This window comes from Accipiter gentilis, chromosome 12, assembly GCF_929443795.1.
Source record: "Accipiter gentilis chromosome 12, bAccGen1.1, whole genome shotgun sequence".
Taxonomy (NCBI): domain Eukaryota; kingdom Metazoa; phylum Chordata; class Aves; order Accipitriformes; family Accipitridae; genus Astur; species Astur gentilis.
The window spans coordinates 3,468,054-3,489,449 of NC_064891.1; the positions used below are offsets into that span (position 1 = coordinate 3,468,054).

At 41.1% G+C, this 21,396-nt stretch overlaps 1 protein-coding gene across 1 annotated transcript in view; it reads left to right on the forward strand.

The window, feature by feature from the left end:
• Window positions 1-5,262, forward strand: part of MMRN1 (multimerin 1) — a 44,741-nt gene extending 39,479 nt beyond the window's left edge. The window contains exons 7-8 of the mRNA XM_049815099.1: window positions 3,245-3,391; window positions 4,518-5,262. Of these exons, the coding sequence (XP_049671056.1) occupies window positions 3,245-3,391; window positions 4,518-4,939 (569 nt within the window). The 3' untranslated portion in view covers window positions 4,940-5,262. The remainder of the gene's footprint in view (window positions 1-3,244; window positions 3,392-4,517) is intronic.
• The last annotated feature ends 16,134 nt before the right edge of the window (window positions 5,263-21,396 follow it).

Here is a 21,396-nt window from a genome sequence, read left to right on the forward strand (position 1 = left end):
GGAGAGCACAGCTGAGGCACCTCTCCTCCTTGCTTTTTGCCCAAGAACACTGCGGGTGAATCTTTGTGGGTTTTTTGCACCACAAATGCCCTATGCAGCACTTATATCTGAATTCCCTGTCAGGGCCCTGACTGCACCGACAGCCTTAATTGCCCTGGGCATCCTGACCTAGCCCCGAGGTTGCATACCCTGTCCATGGGCCTGGGATCCCTGTTTCAGCTCAAGCCAAAATCCCAGGCCTTTTCAGTCATGCTGGGCTGTGACTAACCCTGGTTACCATGATCAACCTGTCATGCTCTGCTTGTCACCTTTCCAGGTGAGGTACCAGCCCTGCTGTCACCCTTATTTCCTGAGTGCTGGCCCCAGTGGGGCTGCCTCTCTCCTGCTGTTCCCTGGCACTCCTCTCATCGAGGCTACTGGAGATGCTCATTGCTTTCATCACTGTCAGACTGAAAGCACTAAGCCAGATGTGATTAATAATTGTAGGCTGACAACCAGACTGAGCCTGTGTAAACAGGGTGGTTTAGTAGATTCCCAGGTTCTTCCAATCTCCCAGGGCTTCCTGAGAGACAGTTACTGATAACTAAATATTGAGAAAACGTTGATTACTTCCTGTTCAGACATTTCCAAATTGAAACACTGGAGTCACTTCTTTCCATAAGGAGACCATTAAATTGCTAAATATTTGAGCTGCTTCTAAACAACACCTCAGTAGATACTGACAGAGCTTCATTATTTGTTTGAAGATTTGTTTGTACAGCATTGGCAGTCTATTTCCCAAAAGAGTTTCTGGCTGCTTGCCTTCCCGAAGAGCAGCAAAACTCAGCATTAACTGGCTCTCTTCGTTCCTACCATACCAAGCGTAAATAGCAACTGCATTCCATTTATTCTCTGCTATTAATAGCTGCAATTTAAGCCTTTAATTTAATTTATAAGGTCTCTCTCTTTTACTCATCTACACTACTAAACTGTGAAAGACTAATTAAAAATAGGATATGTACTGTAGTAGGAAATGCTTTCCTAATCTGAACCTCTTGGCATCTTTACCTCAAACAGATAATATGGACATATTATCTCAGGACGGCCTTCAGCAAGGAAAAAGAAAAAGGAAATACTGGTCAGAGGGACAGCCTCAGCCAGAAATGACAGCAAAAGCATGCTATTGTAAGATCACATGGAAGTTAGATAGAGATTACCTGCTCAGTTGGAGATCTAGGGCATTTGCCTCTTACTCTGAAAATCCTAACTTGACTCAAATCTCTCCACAGCTTCTCCTAGTTCTAGCAAACGAAGCAGGCTCCCCAGCTTCTGTTAAGCAATGCTGCACCTGGAGGGTTAATTTATTGTAGGTAAAGCTATGTCTGAATTTGATTTAACTCCAAGGTTAAGTTCAGACAAAGTCATGCCTCAGCAGACTATTAAAACACTAGTCTCAGTCTCATCATCATTTTCTTTTTGTGATCTTTTTCCTGTTTCTTGGATTTAATTCTTCTTTCTGATAAGCAGAGGCCAATTAGCAGAGAGGCTGCCATGTTCTTGCACAAAGCTTTTGTATTGTGGGACTATGATACAGTCAGCACAATCAGCTGTTTTCCTTCCTTTTCTGCTTTCCTTTCACACTTGGTAAATACGTGGATGCTTGGTAAATATGAGTGAAAAATGACTTCAAATAAGTGTGCAGCAAAACTATTATCTGAGAAGAAAAACATTATTTCCTCATGTCCAGTTGCCTGTGCTGTGACCCCAGTCATGACAGTCCTAAATTGCTTTATTTCGGACATTATGGGATGGACATTATATTCTGTGAAAGGAATTACTATTGTGTTTTTAAGTCCATATGCCCCATCAGTGCGAATTCAAGTGGCACTGGACAAAGTGCTTTAGCATTCTGCTCACTGAACTAAAATTTCTCACAGACATAGTTTGCCTTATTGCAGCAATCTGTGAAATGGCTGGGTGAGAATCTGAAGACCACTATGGGCATTACTGAAATATCTATGTGAAGATCCAGTTCAACATTTCCCTAGCAAAAAGTAGATCCTCTCATAAAAGCCTTTTTCAGCTCCCACCTACCAATCTCAATTTACCATCACAGGACTGTGTGGAGTTCCCTTTCCAGAGCGTACTCTTTCCCAGAGAGTAAAGGTTCATTTTCTAAAACATCTGACTTTTATTTGACCAAAGCAAGAGAAAGGAAAAATGTATGGCTTTGTGTTCAGAATTTTGCATAGCGACATTTATTTTCTAATGTGATCTGAACGTTCTTCCCCTCAAACTGCTATGACAACACATTATACAATTACACTCAGTAGTTACTGTCTCATAGCTCAGCAGCACTGGACAGACAGATTTATCCATATCAGCTGGGTATGACCTGGCCAGCTCATACATAGTCATGAAGAGAGACAAGAACATCCTTGGTGAGGGTGCTCTGCAAAACCACCCATTTGATATAATTTGTGTTGCTTGAAATACAAAACTTCTACAACAGTCTCAGTAGATATCCTGGAACTGAGTTATTTATGGGCAAGAACAAGTACTGGAAGTAGTTTGGACTGCTTTTAAGATCTTTCACCACCAGTAGTCAGACTCTCCTGCAATGGTTGTGACACATCTGGGTGAGTAATGTCATAGACAGGACAGTCCAACCTGTACACCAGCAGTACAAAATCTGTGTTTTGGTACACCCAAGGATAAGCTGGCTCTGTCCAAAAAGAGCAGCCTTCTGTGCCTGTGCTAGTGAGACCAAACTGAAGCACAGATTTGCCCGAACCAGCAGGAAAATAACTATTTCATTTGTCTCACCAAAAGAAGGAAATAAAATTGCATGTCAGTACTGTCTCTTCAAAGTTTTGCTGTTTGTTTCTGAAGGACTCCTGTAGTATGGTCAGCTCCAAGCCTCTCAGCCCATCCCCATTCATTGTAAAGACTAATTAGCTGATCCAACAGGTTTCTTTAGTCATGTGATTGCAGACAACATGAACTCAGAATTTATAGGTTATTCTGAAGACCTTGGAGGCTGGCTGAGGGTGTGCTGTGTTCAGGCAAAGAGGGAGGTTAGACTAGCAATGGGTCCAAACAGCCTGGACAGGATCTGAAGCTGGCCTTCACACAGAACCTCTGCAGAAATTCCACCAGCTTTATGAATTGACCAAGAGGCTTTCCAAGATACTGAAAACTTGGGAAGTGTCACTGTAATGACATTGCAACTGATGTTGTTGGGTTTTCTCCCTCTCTATCACAGGGCAGTATTCAGCTTGTGTCAGTTCCCCATGCCACAATGGAGGAACCTGTATCAATGACAGACAGAGTTTTATTTGTGCTTGTCGCCACCCCTTTGGAGGAGTCAACTGCAGCACGAAGCTGGTGAACGACAATTCTCTGAGTGTCGGCAAGTAAAGAATTTAGTAGTGCAATATACTAGCAGTATGGTCCTCTGCCCCAGGGCCTAATTAGAGAGCATTTGCTGGTCAAAGGTCTCACATTTCACTTTAATGAGTGCCAACTCAAGTAGTAGTGTCCTGTGTTTTGGTGCTGAAGACATCAATCCCTGTGGGTGACTCATAATCTCTTTCTTTAATATGACCAGATGATGGGATTAAATTGGGCTGGGACCAGCCATAATAGCTGGAAAGCTCCCTGCTGAATTGCACAGAGTGGGAGGGTATGCAATAGATGTATCTGAACATGATATCATAGAATATGAAGGGGGAGGTAAATTCACATCACTGGGGAATATCAGCTTCAACACAGCCATAAATGCTCTGTAAATACCAGCAGCTACCATGATGTGTGGGACTATGGCCTCAAGGAGTCATTTTAGGCGTGCCTCTGATTTTCATCGACAAAGATGCAGCCCTTGAAAGATATTTCAAAAAAGAAAAGTGGAAACTGTGCTATTCAGTCCAGTAAACAAATAAATAATTTACATCCAGGCCACATGGAATGTGATTTTTATGCAGCTTTCAGCAGCCATTTGGCTGTTTCTCAGTCATGACAGGATATGAATAGCGAATAAAATAATTTTTACCGTGGCAGGGAATCATAGCATGCAGGCTCAACTTGAAGGGAAAAAACATATACTTTTATTCACTCATTTAATATCAGGAGTGCTAAACCTCTTCAGTGTTTGTCTAAGATTTGTGGAGAAAATTCTTGGCTTCAGCGCACACAGAAGAACAATGAAAGAGATCCAGGGGTGGGAAAAACTTCGCAGGGAGGGGGGGAGTGCAGGGAGAAAGAAAAATAGCAGTTCCCTTAATGATAACATAGTATAGACAAACATAAAGTTCCCTTGCTGTTTCTAAAATTATTCTTTTGTGGATACACTAATTGTGAAGAAAATGACTTTTTGTACAATACAGAAAAACTCTGTGTTTATGCAGAAATACTGTGTTTCAGTTGCTCAAGCTACTGGATGATGTGACTTCAGAAAAGCTGCTTTTGATCTTCTGGCTGGTCCCAGTTGCCTTTCTACAATGTAACATTACTTGAAATTGTTCTTTGTTCCTTTCCAGATTTTTCAAAAGGATCATACAGATATGCACCTATGGTGGCTTTTTTTGCCTCTCATACGTATGGAATGACGACTCCAGGACCCATCAGGTTTAACAATCTGGATGTCAACTACGGAGCTTCATTTGCCCCAGCAACCGGGAAGTTCCATGTTCCATATCTGGGGGTCTATGTTTTTGAATATACCATTGAATCATTTAGTCCACATGCCTCTGGCTATCTGGTCATTGATGGAATAGACAAACTCACTTTTCAGGCTGAAAATATTAATAGTAACAAGTACACTGACAGAGTAATTACTGGGAATGCTTTATTAGAGTTAAATTATGGTCAAGAAGTTTGGCTCAGGCTGGCAACTGGCTCTATACCAGCCAAGTATCCACCAGTAACTACGTTTAGTGGTTACTTGTTGTATCGTACCTAAGTCAGTTGTAATTGTAAACAGTTGCCTAAGTGAAGCAACCTGCATGGGAATTTACCTTTACCTTTAAATACTTTGTTTCTTTAACAGCAGTAAGTTTCTCAAAGTAACCAGTGTGATGGTGTTTGAAGTGCTGATTCTCCATGAAGTTGCTTGGTTGTAGCCACGTGGGCATTTACAAAGAGAGTCCACAGGTTGGAGATGGGGGAAAAATAAGCATCTTCCTTATATATAAGCATGACTGAGAAGCACAAATCTAATTATGTTCTACATTTACACTGCATAAACGTACTTACACAAGGTTGCTTAGAATCAGTTCTCAAGACAAATCAAAGCTGGTTTTGATTGTTTCTTTACAACCTGAGTGCATACCAAAGGTAAGGTGATGGATAGATTTTGATGACTCAGATGCTGGGTTACTACTTAGCTCATTGTATCAAGCCATAATCGTGTATATATTCTGTTTGGAAAAAAATATATTTCTTTTTCATTTTTCCTGACATCATTCACCACATATCTTGATATGTCAACGTTTAATTGATTCATGATTTTTTAATGTAACCAGCATGATAATAAACTGGTTTTTACCTAGCAGGAAAAAAAAAAAAAAAATAAATCCAAGAGTGGATACTGAAAAGCTGCACAAAGATACATTCAGATTAGAAATAAGACTCATTTTTAGCAGTGAAAATAATTAGTCATGGAAAAAACATTATAATGGATTTGGTGGAGTCTCTCTGTTGCTTGAAGCATTTAAACCACAGCTGGATTTTTCTTAGGTGATATGTTTTTGACCAAACATGGTTATATTGGATTCATACAGATTTTAACATATAAACTTTGGCTTACAAAGTACACAAGGTTAAATGAGATAATCCTACTTTCTAAGTTTGAGCTCTATAATTCTATGAGTTTGTTTGTTTCTGCATTATATTCATTAACTACTAAGGCAAAATGAAATGAACTTTAGTCTGCATAAACCAGAATGTGATTTCCAAGCACCAAACCAATAAAAAAATATTTTTAGTTCATGCTATGACTGCCTGAATAAATAAACCCTCAGGTTCACCTCCTCATCAGTTGCAACGTCCTGGGTTGCTGCAGTTTCTTGATAGCCCATTGACTGGTGTGACTGGCCAGGTTTGCTTCTGGATACTGCCTTTGTTAATGCTAATTGATCAGGTGTTATGTCTCTGTGTTTGTCTCCCCCTCTTTCTTTATCCTCTGAGCTGAGAAAATAAACTTTCTCACACTCCACATGTCCTTACCAATTAGTGCCACCAGCCAGGTTTGTTCTCATCACTACCTCCCTTACCATGTGTGCCTCTGCTTGTTCTTGTTTATGGCTCCTTTGACCAGCTACCCTTAAAGGAGCAGATGCTCTCCTTCCATGGCCCTTACAGTCAGTTATTGTTAATTGTTGTGCTCCAGTGATCTATGGCAATTTATGCCCAGAATGTTTAGAAGTTCCTTGAATTATTTTGGTTTCCACTGTCAGGAACTTTTATTGAAAACACTTGAGAATCTTCAGCTCTCTTCTTAGGTATTAGTTAATGTAATTTACCAGGTCTTAAGGTGAATGTCCATGACATGACTGAATTCCCCTGTGCTGTATATGTCAGATAAGATAACCCACAGCACCTTTCCTCAGGTGTATAAAACTACACTTTGTTGTTCAAACCTGAAGTGTGCATTCTCCACCAGGAGCATTGGTACTGAAGCATGTCTGTGGGCGGGTGCCTGTGTGCACTGGTTACCTGAACTACAGAAGTGTGCTGCACTGAAAGGCGTTCTCCCAGCTTCAGGGAGGGGGGTATCCTACCATGGCTTGTGGTTAAGGACAGCAACTGAGAATTGATGAAAGCTTTCAATCCAAGCTCATTTTCTGAGGCCCTAAATCCACTAATTAATTGTGAAGAGATTTTGCAGCACACAAATAGTTATTAAAACATCCTGTTTCCTTGAAGGATCTGACAAAAGCAGAGCCACTACTCTAAGGGTCAATTGCAAATCTTAACAGGTTGGGATGTTTTACTGTTGCTTGGGTTTGGGTTTTTGTTGTTGTTGTTGTTTTTTAGGCCAGAAATCCTTTCTTCTTTGTACCTGATGGATTCTTATCATACCACGAACCCTGAATGAGTGTGCTACAGACCTTTCTCCTGTTGCATACCGTATTTTTCTGTAAACACTCAAAATCTTTGATACGGCACTAACTCAGCCTACCGTATCATTGAATTTTATCAAATATAATGACCACAAGCCCCAGTCCCTCCTTGTATGATTTTTTTCATTTTAATGTGTTTAGCCCTCTTTATTCCTGCTGTGGCTATGGCTAAATGGCGTGAAAATTACTCTGCAGATGAAATTCAAATGACCCACCAGAGACTGCATCTCTGTTTTAATGTGACTTTCTTTGCCCTTGCTGCCCTTGCCACTAAATTCTTCAAGCTGGTTCTTCATTTTCACAGGCGCTATTTTCCCCCAGCAGCCAGATACTTTCTATGTCATTGTACTGGTTTTCTTTCCTCTTTTCTTTTCTCCTTTTTTTCCTCACAAAACTCTGAATTCCTTTGGTTCAAGTAAGAATTCTGATTAAAACCACACCTGTAGCAATACCACATAGAAAAATAATTTCCCTAATAGAAAATAGTACTGAAGCTTATTCTTATTGTACTATTTAAAACACGGAAGAAATATTTTAAAAATATAATAAACGTACACTCCCCTTTTTATACGGTGCAATAATCCAATAAAATCTTTCTGCTGATGTATTAAAACTAAGTATACTTGGCTTTGTCTATTGTTAAAAACAAAAATGCAGATTTTTCACTGTGAAGATAGGTTTGCATTGGCCACTTAGGCTCATTTGTGGGCTTGCGACTATGTACCTGGGCTGCCTGGACTAATGAAGCAAACAATATTGAAAAATAACTGAGGGTCAATAAAATCAGTCAGCCTACCTATTATGCAGAATAGATAGCAATCAGTCCAAACTCCCAGGAGAACTTTTTAGGCATCAGCCAGGAAAGGTGGTTCCCGAGGCACCTTGTCACTTCTCTGCTTTCATTTTCACACTCTGATTTGCATTCCCTAATGAGAGCAGGCAGCAAATCTGAACGTTCATCTCTACCCACAGCCCTTGTGAGGGACCACAAAGCCATCCTGAGCCTTTGTACTTCAGAGTGAGTGGTGTTCTCTTTATTTGGGTAACTCAATAACCATGGCAACATTTTGTCTGGTTTGGCTTTGACAAGCCCGTCCAATTTACTCTGGAGCTTGCATTATCATTTCCTCACCTATACTAAGCAAGTTACCACTGAATGCATTCCCCAGCCCTTCACATATTTAGCATTCATGCTGAGATCAGCAGTTTATTTTCCTCACATACCTTTCCTAGCTGAATAGCCAGCACAACCCTGCTTCGCTCCAGCTCATGCCAAAATTCCCTGCTAACACATGTCTGCCTGACTTGTGGGTATTGCTGTCTGTCTGTACATCTGGGATATTCTTGTTCAATTTTTTTTTTTTTTTTTTTTTTTTTCTCCTGAGAGAATAACATCTACATTGGCAGCAAATGGGAAGAAAGCCATTATTTCTGAATTCATGCATTGACCTGAAAGCATCTATTAGAAGCAGCACTGCAGCTAAACCCCACCAAAATCAGTGGGTATCTGATGATTAAGTACTTTTCACAGTGGGATAACAAGTACATTGAGACAGTTCCAAACCTGAATCTTCCTAACAGCTAAATTCAGGCAGGTAAGCAGAAGAGTGCAAAACAATGCAAAACAAACAAACAAAAAAAACCACAACAAAAAAACCACCACCACCACCACCACCCCCCCAAAAACAAAACAAAAAAACAACCAAACAAAAAAACCCAACCCACTTTTGACATTCCAAAACCCCAAAATGTGTACTGTGGCTTTACACACCTTTCAGTGGTGGCTACTACTTGGGTGCAGGAACTATTGCCTAGCAGCTCCATGGATTTCATTAACCCCTTCAGGCCATGAGATGTATCACAGAGTTAGCAAGACCTACATTTTTTTCATCCAGTTTTAATTTGCTTCTTTCTACGCTCAGCTGACTGCTAGAAAGCCTGAGCCCCATATTCCTGTCACCATGCCGGAGTGTTATCAAAAGCAGAAGATGGGAATCTTCTTTAATTATTGCAGAGGAAGTTTTTGTAATTACTAAATCTTCAGGGTGTAATCATGTTTTCAGCAGAGTTCTATAAGAAGTACAAGTATTTATCACCACTTTGTATTTAAAATATACAGTAGAAGTCCCATTGTAGTTACTTTTCTCTTTGCAAAGCTGCCGTCCTCCCTTTTTGTATGATAGCAGTGATGGCAGGACAGTTGTCAAGAGCAAGATATAATGAAACACTGACTTTTAGATGGGAGTCCAGTTAAGAGTGCTTGGTAAGAAAACTTTATCGGTGTCCTGGGTTCACCTGGGATAGAGTTAATTTTTACAGGAACCTGGGAGGTGGGGGGCATAGCCGGGGCAGCTGACCTGGACTAGCCAAGGAGCTATTCCATACCATGGGACATCCTGCCCAGTATAGAAATGGGGAGCGGGCCAGGGGGGGTGGTCTTGGCTTTTGGTGGGGGAAGTGGCGGAGCGTCGGGTCCCGGGTGGTGAGCGGTTGCACTGTGCATCACTCTTTTTGTATACTCTTTCATTAGTGCCGTTGTTGTTGTTGTAATCTCTTTGTGTTGTCCCAGCAAACTGCCTTTATCTCAGCCCTCGAGGTTCCAGGGTTTTTTTTCTTTTCTCTCCTCTGTCTCCCCCCTATCTCACCGGAGGGGGGCGGAGGAGTGAGCGATCGGCTGCGAGGTCCTTTGTTACCGGCCGGGCTGAAACCACGACAATCGGCAAGCTGCTTCCTAGCTGAAGTCGCTGTAGATATGTTACAACAAACACACTGGCTCGTAATGAACTTCCTTGCCCTGCTTCTCCACCCTCAGAAATCTGTGGCGGCTGCTAGCTGAAAACAGTCTTCTGCATTCACATATTACGTGTAAACAAACTGAAGTGTTTCTGAAAATATTTATTGTGGTGGTTGCTGTTGAAGATTCTTATCTTAGAAAATGCAAGTTGCAAACAAAACAGACCATGGTTGTTTACAAACAGCATACAAGTATTTCCAGAAAGCTTGCTATTCGGATCTGCAGGAGTTGGGAGATACTGTACAAATGACCTGAAGTGCCCAGAAGTTCTTTATAAATACCAAAAGCCTTTTGAAAGCTCTTTGAAGCCATTACTGGAAACTAGTATATCTCACATCCACACGGATTTAGCGTGATGAAGGCTTGTATGTCTCAAATGAAATCACACATTTGACATTAAACCTCTGCTAGAGCATCCTTCCTTCTTATCTAATGGCAGAGTCAGGAATGGTGTAAATTTAAAAAAAAAAAAAAAATTACTAATATGATAGACATGTTTAGACACAGAATTATCCTCAGCTCTGAGTCCTCTGACTCCTCTGCAAATTGCCTTGGAAGGGAACAAAAAAAAAAAAAAAATGTTCAGCCATCCATTGCTAGGTTACTTACTGCTACTTACTGAAGTGAAAAAATACACGTGAGAAAATTGTTTACGATTACTTCTTGACAAAGAAAGTGCCATTACCAGCTTATACAAGCAAGAGACAATTTTCAGGCTCAGCGTTAAAACACATTCTAGAAGAACATAGTAGACCTCAAGTATGGTTTTTGTCAATAATTTCTAGGGTCTAAGTTGATCACTCTGTTACCTTAGCCCCAACACCTGGGCATTACTACAGCTTGTTCATAGGTACACACTATCATAATACATCTAATTCTGGAAAAGCAGGAACTATGCTTACAGGAAAAGGAGACACACCTCACTAAAAGTTAAAAAGTAGCAAAGGAAACTGTGGAATGCCATCAGCAATGCATTAAATACAGCCTAACTTAGCCAAAAAGTGCTAAAAGTCGTCCTTTTACACACTGAATTTTTTGTGTGAGCTAAACAGAAATATGATGAGAGCTATGAGGAACTCCTAGCTTCTAGAGCAGAAGACACAGATCTAGGTCTGCCCTTCAATCTGTCTGTGGGCTTGTCTTGTTTGCATAGGATTGGACTTTGACTTAACTAGTATGTATGGCCATTTTCCCCAAAGGAAGTTCAGATGCTTAAATAATTGTGAAGGCAAGGCACAGATGCATAAGCCAGGGAAATAAGAGGCCCTGTTTGTACCTATTACCATTTTACTTGTTTAATGTACCTCACAAACAACTACATATTAAACAGTCTGCAAGTTGTTTTTTTCATACAGCAAACATCTGAAAAATTAGACAATTGAAAGCTTTAAAGAAAATGCATAAGTAACACTACATATGCCTTCCTAAATAAGGATGAAGGGAAAAATGAATTAAAGCTACGATATTTTAATATACTTGATGAATAAGGGAGAGTGTTCATCAACAAATAGGACACCCAGCTGAGAGGGGCTGTGTGAAGGGTGAGCTTTTACAGTGATCTGCCCTACAGCATAGAAAGGCTTAATTTTGAACTATTTCCGAATAGAAACTAACTTTCCTCATGGAGTTGTTGTCTAGGAAACCAATTTCCATGTTTCACTGTGTGAAGTAGATTTTCCTGTGGGACTTCACCTCTATGGTGTGATATGAAGCTTATTTGGTGGGCATGTGATATTACCACACAAGTACAAAGCCTCACTACAAATTTCAGTGGACGTTGAGAGCTTGAACGACTGGCCATGTGCGCTCACTGTGAGTGAGCTGAACCACAGCCCTGCCTTTTCTCAGACTTTCCTTTCTCCTACCCTGCATTTCTCTCTGCACTTCCCTGCTGGTTTTGAGAATGACCAGACTGTGGTGACTCACGATTGTTTATGATGCAATATCCTTGCACCAGATGACTTCTGAGACATAAAATAAGCCCAAATCTATTATTATTATTTTGCTAAGTCATTATTATTATTTTGCTAAATCCTACGGGCACCCCAATTACCATTGGTTTAGTTTTGTTATAGTACACTACAAAACTCCCAAAAGCTCATGTGGTAGAAAGGGTAGAGTATTCTTTCAATCTATTTGTACACAAACACAGTATTTCATTGCTATTGTTTGTGTGTGGATCCTTTTTTTTTTTTTTCTTTTTCAGGCAATAACAGGAAAAGCAGGTGGGGAGAAATTACTTTTCAGCCAGGTGATAAACACTTTTGTTAGAGGAGAAATTGCACATGGCTCAGAAGCTGTCCAGTGGTCCCCTGTTTTAAAAATCATGCCACTTCATGCCATGCTTTTCATTTTTACAGTTGTATATACAATCTGACCACTCATTTAATAGCTTGTTTCATACCTCTGTCTGCAGATTGTACTCTCTGAAGTTATTTTCCCAGTGACTGTTAATGAGAGGTGTGTATGTCAAAGGCTCTGTAATGACAGAGAAAATTAATCGAGCTGCTGTAAAAATACTTGGAGATCCTTTCAGGTTAAGATATACTGCTGGTAACCCAGCAATGCTGCCCAGCAGAAGGCTGTAGCCAGCAAGTAGAGCTTAATCTACCTTTTTTAAACAGGATTAGAAGCAGGTTCAAAGATACGAAGCGGGAAGAGGACAGTTAAAACCAAAGAATAATTAAAATCATTGCAGGAAGAGTTAGTCAAGTGCTGATATGTGAATTTGTTGTGCAGTGTATAGGATAGACCTTTTAACCACTGCTGAGAGTCAGGTGAAAAATTCTCTTTTGTACTGATCAGAAAAACTTCCTATTTACTGAAGACAGAGAATGAATGGCAAGGCATATAGATCTGTAAAATTACATTTTATTAAAGCACTTAATCACAAGTGAAGTCCTGAAGTCCACCTGAAAGCAGAAGGGAGGTACAGAATGAAGAATCATGCGACATCTGAAACTTGCCAGGAAAGCTACTGATGGGAACAGCAAAACTGAAGCTCAGTAGATCAGAATAGCGTGCTCGCTTTGTTACTGGGAAGAACATGATTAATCTGGGGGCATCTAGGGTGCCTTCGGCAATCTCAGCTCTTATTGTGAGGTCTCCAATTATTAGATCAAAACTGGCGTATGATTTACAAACAGGTACGTAACAGGCCTATGCACTGATGTGTATGTACAGAGCTTCCCTTGGCTTATGAGCACTGATAAAAATAAACTCACTGAGTGAAGTGACTATCTCATGTCAAATTACTTGGTATCAGCTGCACGCAATTCTGAATATGCTTTTGCAATAACTTACATGGGAAAAATTGAATCCTTACCTAACTGGGAACTGTTCAGTTGAATTTAAGCCAAGTAATATCTATTACAAAAATATTTGTTTAAGAAAATAATGAGATTACATTTTGCAGTTAAAAATCCCAGGACAGACTTTAAAAATTGCAGCAAACAATGCCCAAGAATTTTTCAGTATATATTGAGGGAAGCTAAAAATGAGGGTTTGGTTTTGTAGCCCTTTAGTTCTGCTAACTGTATTGAACTTGTAGGAGGGAGGAAGGCTATTCTTCCTGAACAGAGAGAGCAGTGCTTAGAGGCAGTATTAGTGTGGCAAAGTTTTTAAAACCTCAGGCTTAAGTGGTTATAGCAATGAATAAATACCAAACTGTATGCGTGTCACTCTTACTGTCTGATGGAATGGAGCTATATGGAGCAACACGTGCACAGCAGGTACTTTACTGCAGTGATGTTAAAAAGACAAATAGGTTTGACCGAAGTAAATTAGCATTTACGGCAGGCATATAAAAAGTTGAAGTATCGGAGAAGTAGCAGTGCCTGACAGCATTGACAGGTTAAGAGCCAGGTTCCTGCTCAAGTCGTTTTCCTGCTGGTCTCCTATTGTGTTTGTACCTTTTCACCTTCAGGCCACTCTAAGATATGATCATGAGGCTCACAGCCTGCGACCAGTGCGATTACTATGAACAGCAACGTCTGTCATCTATGAAGAGCGTGACCAAAACTAGTGAATGCTGTTAACTTGCTCCTAAGCCACCGAGTGTTACGGTGGATCACTGATCTCAGGATGAAGTGTTGCCTATAACCGGTTACGCTGCTGTCTTTGTAAACTGGATAGCTCTTGCTTCTCAACTATTGACTAAAATAATGATGTCTGGGGGTAAAAGGACTGTTTTGGAGTAACCTTTCATCACCATCCAATTCGCTACTCTTCTTCCCACAATTATTTTCAAAAGTGCTGGCAATGACAGCTTGATTATGAAGCTGCTTCCCAGCTATCACCTTTAATGAGAAATTTTTGTTTGGGTTTTTATCTTTCCCCAGAGTATTGACTATCCTCTGCAGAGTTACAGCACCAGCCATGTGGTCATGTGTGCTTTAGAACAGCATGCCGCAAATGCCGATGTTGTTGGACCTGTCTCTCGAACCTGACAGAATTGATCACATCAGTTCACCTCTGAAGTGGTCAATACTTCTGCAGTATTTCAATCTTTCTGTAGTGGATCCCATACGGTTTCATGCTTTTAACTTGCTTTTCTTTCCTGCCAGTTCACTCCAGACAGACTGTGAAATCTCATGAGGACTCAATTTTTACATCCATGCTGCTCTGAGCTTCTACATTTCTTTGGAGCAGGCAGCACACAACATAATTTCCACTGTCATTGTTACGCTGATGATTCACTGGTTTCTTTATCAAATGCTTGGGAATTTGCTTTCAAATTCTATTACTTCCATAATGCGGGAGTGTAAAAGGAATTGCCTTGGGAATGGTATCTTTCTCTACCACCTCAGTCCACCTTTGTGTTTGTTTTTAAAGGTGTGTGTTGTGTGATCTCTGATCCATTTTGTCTTATGAACTTTACAAACACAACTGGGTTCCCATGCACCCGTTTAGGGTCTGGTCTGTGATCATAATGCTTCAGCCACTCCCACAAAGCTGACTCACGTGGGCCTTAAAAAATTAAACTCTCCTTTTGGGGTAGCTTCCCTTCAAGGCTGCACCTGAATAGCTTTCCCTTCCCCGCTTCCCTAGCAGATGTGCCTCTTTCTGTGACACAGGGATTGCAATTGCAATTTCCATCTCACCAGCCTGGGCTTTCCTGCCTGGCTTGGAGACACCTGGCTTGAGAGCAGCGTGAGCAGGAACAATTTCTAGATGGTGGGTTTCACATGGAACCAGAAAGTACCACAAACACTCAGAGCTGAAGATAAAGGAGACACTTCTATGTCTTTCAGCATAAAAACTAACTTTGGTAAAGCTACACTTACTGGTAACCACAGTGACCCTAGCTCCTAATCTGGTGTCACAAATGGCTTTATACATTGTGATTGTGAAAAGTAATTTAAAATACATTGAATGATTCAGTTTTCATCTCCTGCTGGGATTGCTTTGATGTCCGATATCTTCTTGTTGGAGTGGGACTATTTGTCACGGCCTTTCAAACACCTAGCTCGAAACTATGTATTCCTCTGGAATCCACAGGACATTTGAAGCTAAACACTTTAAAATTCAAAGAGGCTTTGCTCAAATACATAGGTACAAAAATGCTTTCACAAAATTGCAACCTTAAAAAAAATCCCCTCATTTTCACACCCTGTTGCATTACAAGACTAATTCTCCTGGGAGCTAGCAGATCTAAACTGCGTGTTTTGAAGTCAAAAATCTTCCCTCTGTCCTCCTAGGAGCTGTGAATCCAATTCCTCCACAAAACTATCCAGATTGTTGAACTACTATAATCTTTCAGACAATAGTGACATTTTGCTTTGGAAACTTGCTCTGATTTACTTGTATGTTGCCAGTTCTACACAAATTGCCAGATATTCTTGCAAATCTAAACCCCTCCAAATTAAATGTCTTTATCACGCATGTGTCCTCCCGATCCTTTTATCTGACCAAATGGAATGAGTTTGGGATTTACAGGGCCTGATTTGATGATTATTGTATTGTGCAGAGGTATAGAAGTGTGACAATTCAAGACTTAAAGACAAACCCAATGAAAACAAAAGGAAAGCGTCTTGCTTTGTCGGACCTCTCCTTCCTTTGTACCAATGCCATCTAAACCAGTTTTTCCCATTAAGATTAAAAGAAGCAGCTTAATTCTTAAGGATAGCAATTATTTTTGAGCGCTCTGGTGAGTATAATTACACTGTCAAGAGTTCACTTATGTTCCTCCCGCAGCCATGTGGCTCTGTTTCAGATTTCCAGTTTCTCTCTCCTACAGGCTCTGCGCCCCTTAAACGGTTGTAATGTTGCTACCAGTGTAATACATTTGTGCTCATGTCGTGATGAGTTGCACACCACCTGCCCACCACCATAACTTAATGCTGAGCAGATAAATATGACAGTCCATTCCCCAGAGGCTCCTGCTCTCTGCTTCCTAACAGGTGGCTGCACGGCAGGATCTGAGCCTGGGAACATCACCAGAAAATGAAAGTGGGAGAGGAAGAAAAGGAGAATCTATGCTGAGAATGTACAACAACAACAATAAAAAAAAAAACACTTAAAAGCCTAGGTGTGAGATGCATCCTCATAATGATGAAAGAAAGTATGCTACTGGAGTGAGAGAAGTCACCATTAAGGGAAATGGCTCACAGGGAAAGCAAAGAAGATGTACTGTGAGCTGAAGGCTGCCGTGCTGCTGGAGGAGAGCATGCAAAACTGGAAAGCAGCAAGCAACAAAGGAAAAGCAATATTTAATAAGAGATACAGAAACAGAGGAGAAAAATATAGAAAAAAAAGCATGATTAAGAAAAAAAGGAAATAAAAAGAAGAAATTATTGTGGGCAGTGATCCATTGACTAACATTCACGGGATCTGTGTGATTTGCAGAGGGCTAAACCTCGACTTCGAGTTATGGTTCAAAGTAAATTCAGGTCTTCTCAGGGAAGGGGGAATGAGTCCGGCTGGTGAGCAAGATAAAACAAAGAACAGGAGAGAAACCGAGAAAGTATTTTTGTTCTACCACTGATTTTCTTTCTGTGTGATTTGAGCTGTTCTTTAGCTAGGCAGTGCCATTTTAACCAGTCAGCACACCCCTTTGACCAAAATTAAGCATTTGTATCAGGTTTACTGGTTTAATGCCATGAGGTGAAGAACGGAAAGATTTTTATGATGAGCAGAGCATAATTTTATGCATTCCTGACTTTTTAAAGCCAGATCAATTTGTCCTTGTGTTAGTCCGTAGAAGCCTATTACAAATTGCTACTGCTTGGTTCCTTTCCCATCAATATGTGCTATTATAGCTTGTGTTATGTGAAGCAGGAGAGGGAGTCACAAGGTAAGTCTCAGGGGTGGCGGAGCGGAAAAAGATGGTCTTCCTTACCGGTAAAGCTTGAAAAAAGATGAAACACCATGGGGTCCATGAAGGTTGTTCTGAAAAAAAAGTGTCTCAACTCAAATGGGAAAACTTGATGAGAAGATCAGCCCACCGGCTCTGTTTTGTCCCCTCCAATTTGCCACTTCCAGGGAAAGAACGTCGCTTTGCTTGGGAGATGTGGGGTAGACCTGTTCTTCATCAGGAAGCAAGAACACTTCTTTGTGGTGGTTTGAAGGGGAGAGATGACAACCCTTTGAGAGCTCAGCGTTGTCTGATTGCCTCTTCCCACCTGTCCTGTAAAATGGCGACCTGTCTGAGAAACCCTGAAACCAACAAAGGAAACATGGAGAGCCACAGAGAGCAGGTCCTGCTTCCTGATTCAAGGGGTCAGGAGAATCCCTGCGCAGCAGGTCTGGGAGTGCGTGGCCTGGGAAAGAGCTGATGGCTGACGTGCCTCAGGAAAGCTTGGATGCACCTTCTGTTTGCGTGGTTTGAGAGACTCCTGGAGCCACAGTCACTTGGCTATGGGTGTGCTGACTTTAATTCTTACAGAAATGGAAGGAATAGGCAGGGGACAGAAATGAGCACAAAGAATGTGTTTTGGAGCGTATTTTTCGTTTTCCCTTTTATCCCTTTTATCCCTTTTATGGATTATTGCTGTTGTAGTGGGACTTGCAATCTGCGGGCTAGTCTTTCCTTATGTGCCATTCTCTCTTTGTGCTCTGACTTAATTTTGTAACTTGTGGTTTTGGTGATGCTATCATTGTCAACTATATAATGATTTTTTTTCTGCTGTTCTTTCGAAAAGCTTAAGAAAACATTAGATGGTCTGAGTCGGCACTGTTCAACTGATTTCAAAACAGGTGAAGCAAAGCTGACTTGAGGAGCTGGTAAGGCAGAGGGATGGAGGGAAGAGGAATTTCCCCTAATATCACAACACAAAATTGATAGTGATAGATACGATTCTGTTTCTCATTTTTTGATCAGTGCTGTTGAATCAGAACAGATATTAGGAAAGCTTTCCATTTCACACTTGCCTGTGATATGACACTTTGTTGACAGAAAGATGATTTATTCGCTTTTCCAGCATCTCTGCACAGTTCATGCTTGTCACGTGGAGAAGCCTTCCTGATTCACTGGGACTCTGTAGAAAAACGCATCTCCTTTTCTTGGTTTTTCATAAGATCAGTACATGGGTCCCTTCCAACTCAATATATTCTATGTTTCTATGCCTTCCTCCAACCCCATTGTAAGTGATACAGGATAAGCATGGGATTAAAGATTAAAACAAAGAAGTGAAAACCCATGTTTATTGATTGCCTGGTTGTGGTGAGAAAAATCTACTCAGACTCACTGTAAAGTGCAGAGGTTGCAGCAAGGTGCATCCTGCATAGATTTGGCTCATCACAGGCAGCACAAGCGTGGAGTCAGTATTGACTGATTTTATCAGATGAAGCAAGAGACAGAGGAAGAAGCAAAAATCAGTGTGAAAATAAGGTAAGTGTACGAATGCTTTTCCTTGAAAACAGTCTATTTAAAGCTGACAAACCAGTCCCTCCCTGTGATTTGACTTGTTTCAGGAAATCACTTTCACATTTAGGGTGAGAATTCTCAGGGCTCAAAAACTGCACTGTACTTGCATAAAAATCGTGAACTTGTTTGTTTAGTTGGGATTTTATTTGCTTGATTTTCTAACTCTCAGATCTTTTTGCCTGAAAAGTCAGGGATAGAAATGTGTGTTGGATGGATTGGTAGAAAATGTCGGTTTTGAGTAAATGTTAAGTTTTTCATGTAAACCCTGGCTTTGTGAGCTGAACCTTCAAGAAATATTCCTGTGAGACTCTTGGAAACTTAACAATATGTTTGCTTGTACTGGGTGTCAGGTTCCTGTACCATAGCTGGTAAGTTGTGGTCTACATAAACCATGTCTTGAATAGGCTTGCCCATCCTTTTTTCCTTCTGACACAGCATTCACGACTGCCCTGTTGCTGTTTAATATCAGTGCAACAATTATCTATTATGAAATTCAGGGATATGGCAATAATAAAACATCAGAAGCATCAGTAAGTGTGCATGTGCAAATAATTCTGTGATGCTTTCGTTACTGAATCTTAAGTATTCAAAGCCCAGTGCTGTATCCTGCCCAGATAACACTTTGCATTTAAATGTAACCCACAGTTAGTGACAGATGCTGAAATAAATATATGAATAGGGGGGTGAAGGTATTAGTTTATATACAGTCATTTATCTTCTGATAACATGAGCAAAGCTTAAGTCAGATACAGTTAAATGAACTGAAGCTTTAACAGTGCCTTTTGAACTGCTTGAATTAAAAAAATCAATCCTCATAAATTAAACTATCATTGATCTATGAAACAATTAAGTTCTATAATCAAAATACACTATCAGTGCGTGCAGCATAACCATACTTGTTCCAACGCTGAATTTTAACCACTGCTGGCTAACTGCTCCTGCCATGTTGTGTAAGGCTCCCATCTGGCATGGGAGATGCTAACGTTATGATACAGTATTTCTTTTCCATTTTTCAATTTAGGCTGACATCTGCTGGTCTCCACAAATGGCAGGCAACCCTGCTGAATGCAAACCAATTTGAGGCGGCGGCTCTTTCGTTTTTCCCCTTTGTCATTTTTCCAGAGCTGGGAATGGCAACCAAGCTACTTAATTACAAAGGAAATTCACGCAGAATAATAACTCTCTGGAAGAAGAAAGGCAGGAACAATACCATGTAAAAGAAAATGAGTTTGACATGATAAATTACATGTGTGCACGCCCAGCACGCTCTGCGAGTACTCAAAGGAGCCAATACCAGCTACTATATATTGGCCAATTAGACCTACACAAAAAAGGTGTTATTTAAGGGCAACACACTGTGGGTCATAATGAGGAGGCTGTGGATGGGAGTTCTCTCTTTTACACTCTCAATAAGGCTAAAGAGAGGGGGAGTGGCACCACGTTGCTCAATCAGCACTAGACGTTTGAGCAGGCATATGGCAATGGTCACAAAGTGCTTGGGATTGGAGCGGGTGAGAGGTTCCTCCAGGAGCTACCAGCCCTCCAGGTGGAGAAGTGCTACATGCATTTGGCCAGAAGCAGCAATAGAAATGAGAGGCTGCTTTCCATCATAGTGATTAAATAAAACAAGAGGCACCTCCACATTCCCAGCTTGCTGTAGGTTTCTCACCTCTGACCGCGATTTTAGAAAGATGAGTTGACTGGCATCTTACATTGACTGCAGCACTCCATGCCCAGTCACCTAGCTTCAAGGCCATTCAAGTGTATTTCCAGCGGCCCAGCCTCCACCTGTATGGACTTTGTGCTGTATTGTCTCCCGACTGTTATTTTGGATAGGAATCCATTCACAACCAGCTGTACACCTACTGTTTTCCCACTGTGATTTGGAAATCCTGAGTAAAACCAGTCATCTCTGAATAAACTGTGAATCTGTGGAGGTACCGATAGTTGAGTTACAATGCCGATACTGGATCGGCAGTGTTTACTCATTCCCCAGAGGTAGTTTGTCGTGCACTTTTACGTCCAAAGCATTTGCAATATTTTTGCTCTTGCTGCCTTTCATTTCCATTTGTCCCAGCTCTTTGTTTGAGACTGCTGGTGTCCCTGCTTACCTCAGCAGCTGTATTTCCCATTCCAGTTGCATCACTTTGTCTTTCCCAAGATAATTCCTAAGTGGCTGGAAGAGAAAAGGGACTCTTTAATTATGCAACGGCAGCTACTCCTGTAATGCCAGAGTGTTTCAAATGTAGGTTACTGACACTAACTGTTGTCCCTGTCACCTACAGGCTGCCTGGCCTTCAGTAGGAGGTGCGTGAGAGTTGGAGTATTGCCCTGTTCTTCCTGTGGTGGCCAGCCCTGCTTTTCAGCAGGGCGATTACACCACGTCGGCTGCCTGAGCTAACGCCCTGAGACATTTCAACACGGAAATCACTGCACAGGGCAGATGCCCTTTAAATCCTGCACTACGCATCCCCTGAGCTGGTTTTGGCTTTGTAGGGTGTAAAAATACTCAATGCTAGTTGTGGTCACTCATGATGCTGGCATTTCTCCTTTAGAAACTGGGTTGACGTCTCTGCTCCCTTACTTACAGCTGTAGCTTGGGACAGCCAAGAGACCCTCAGCCGGCGATGGAGGAG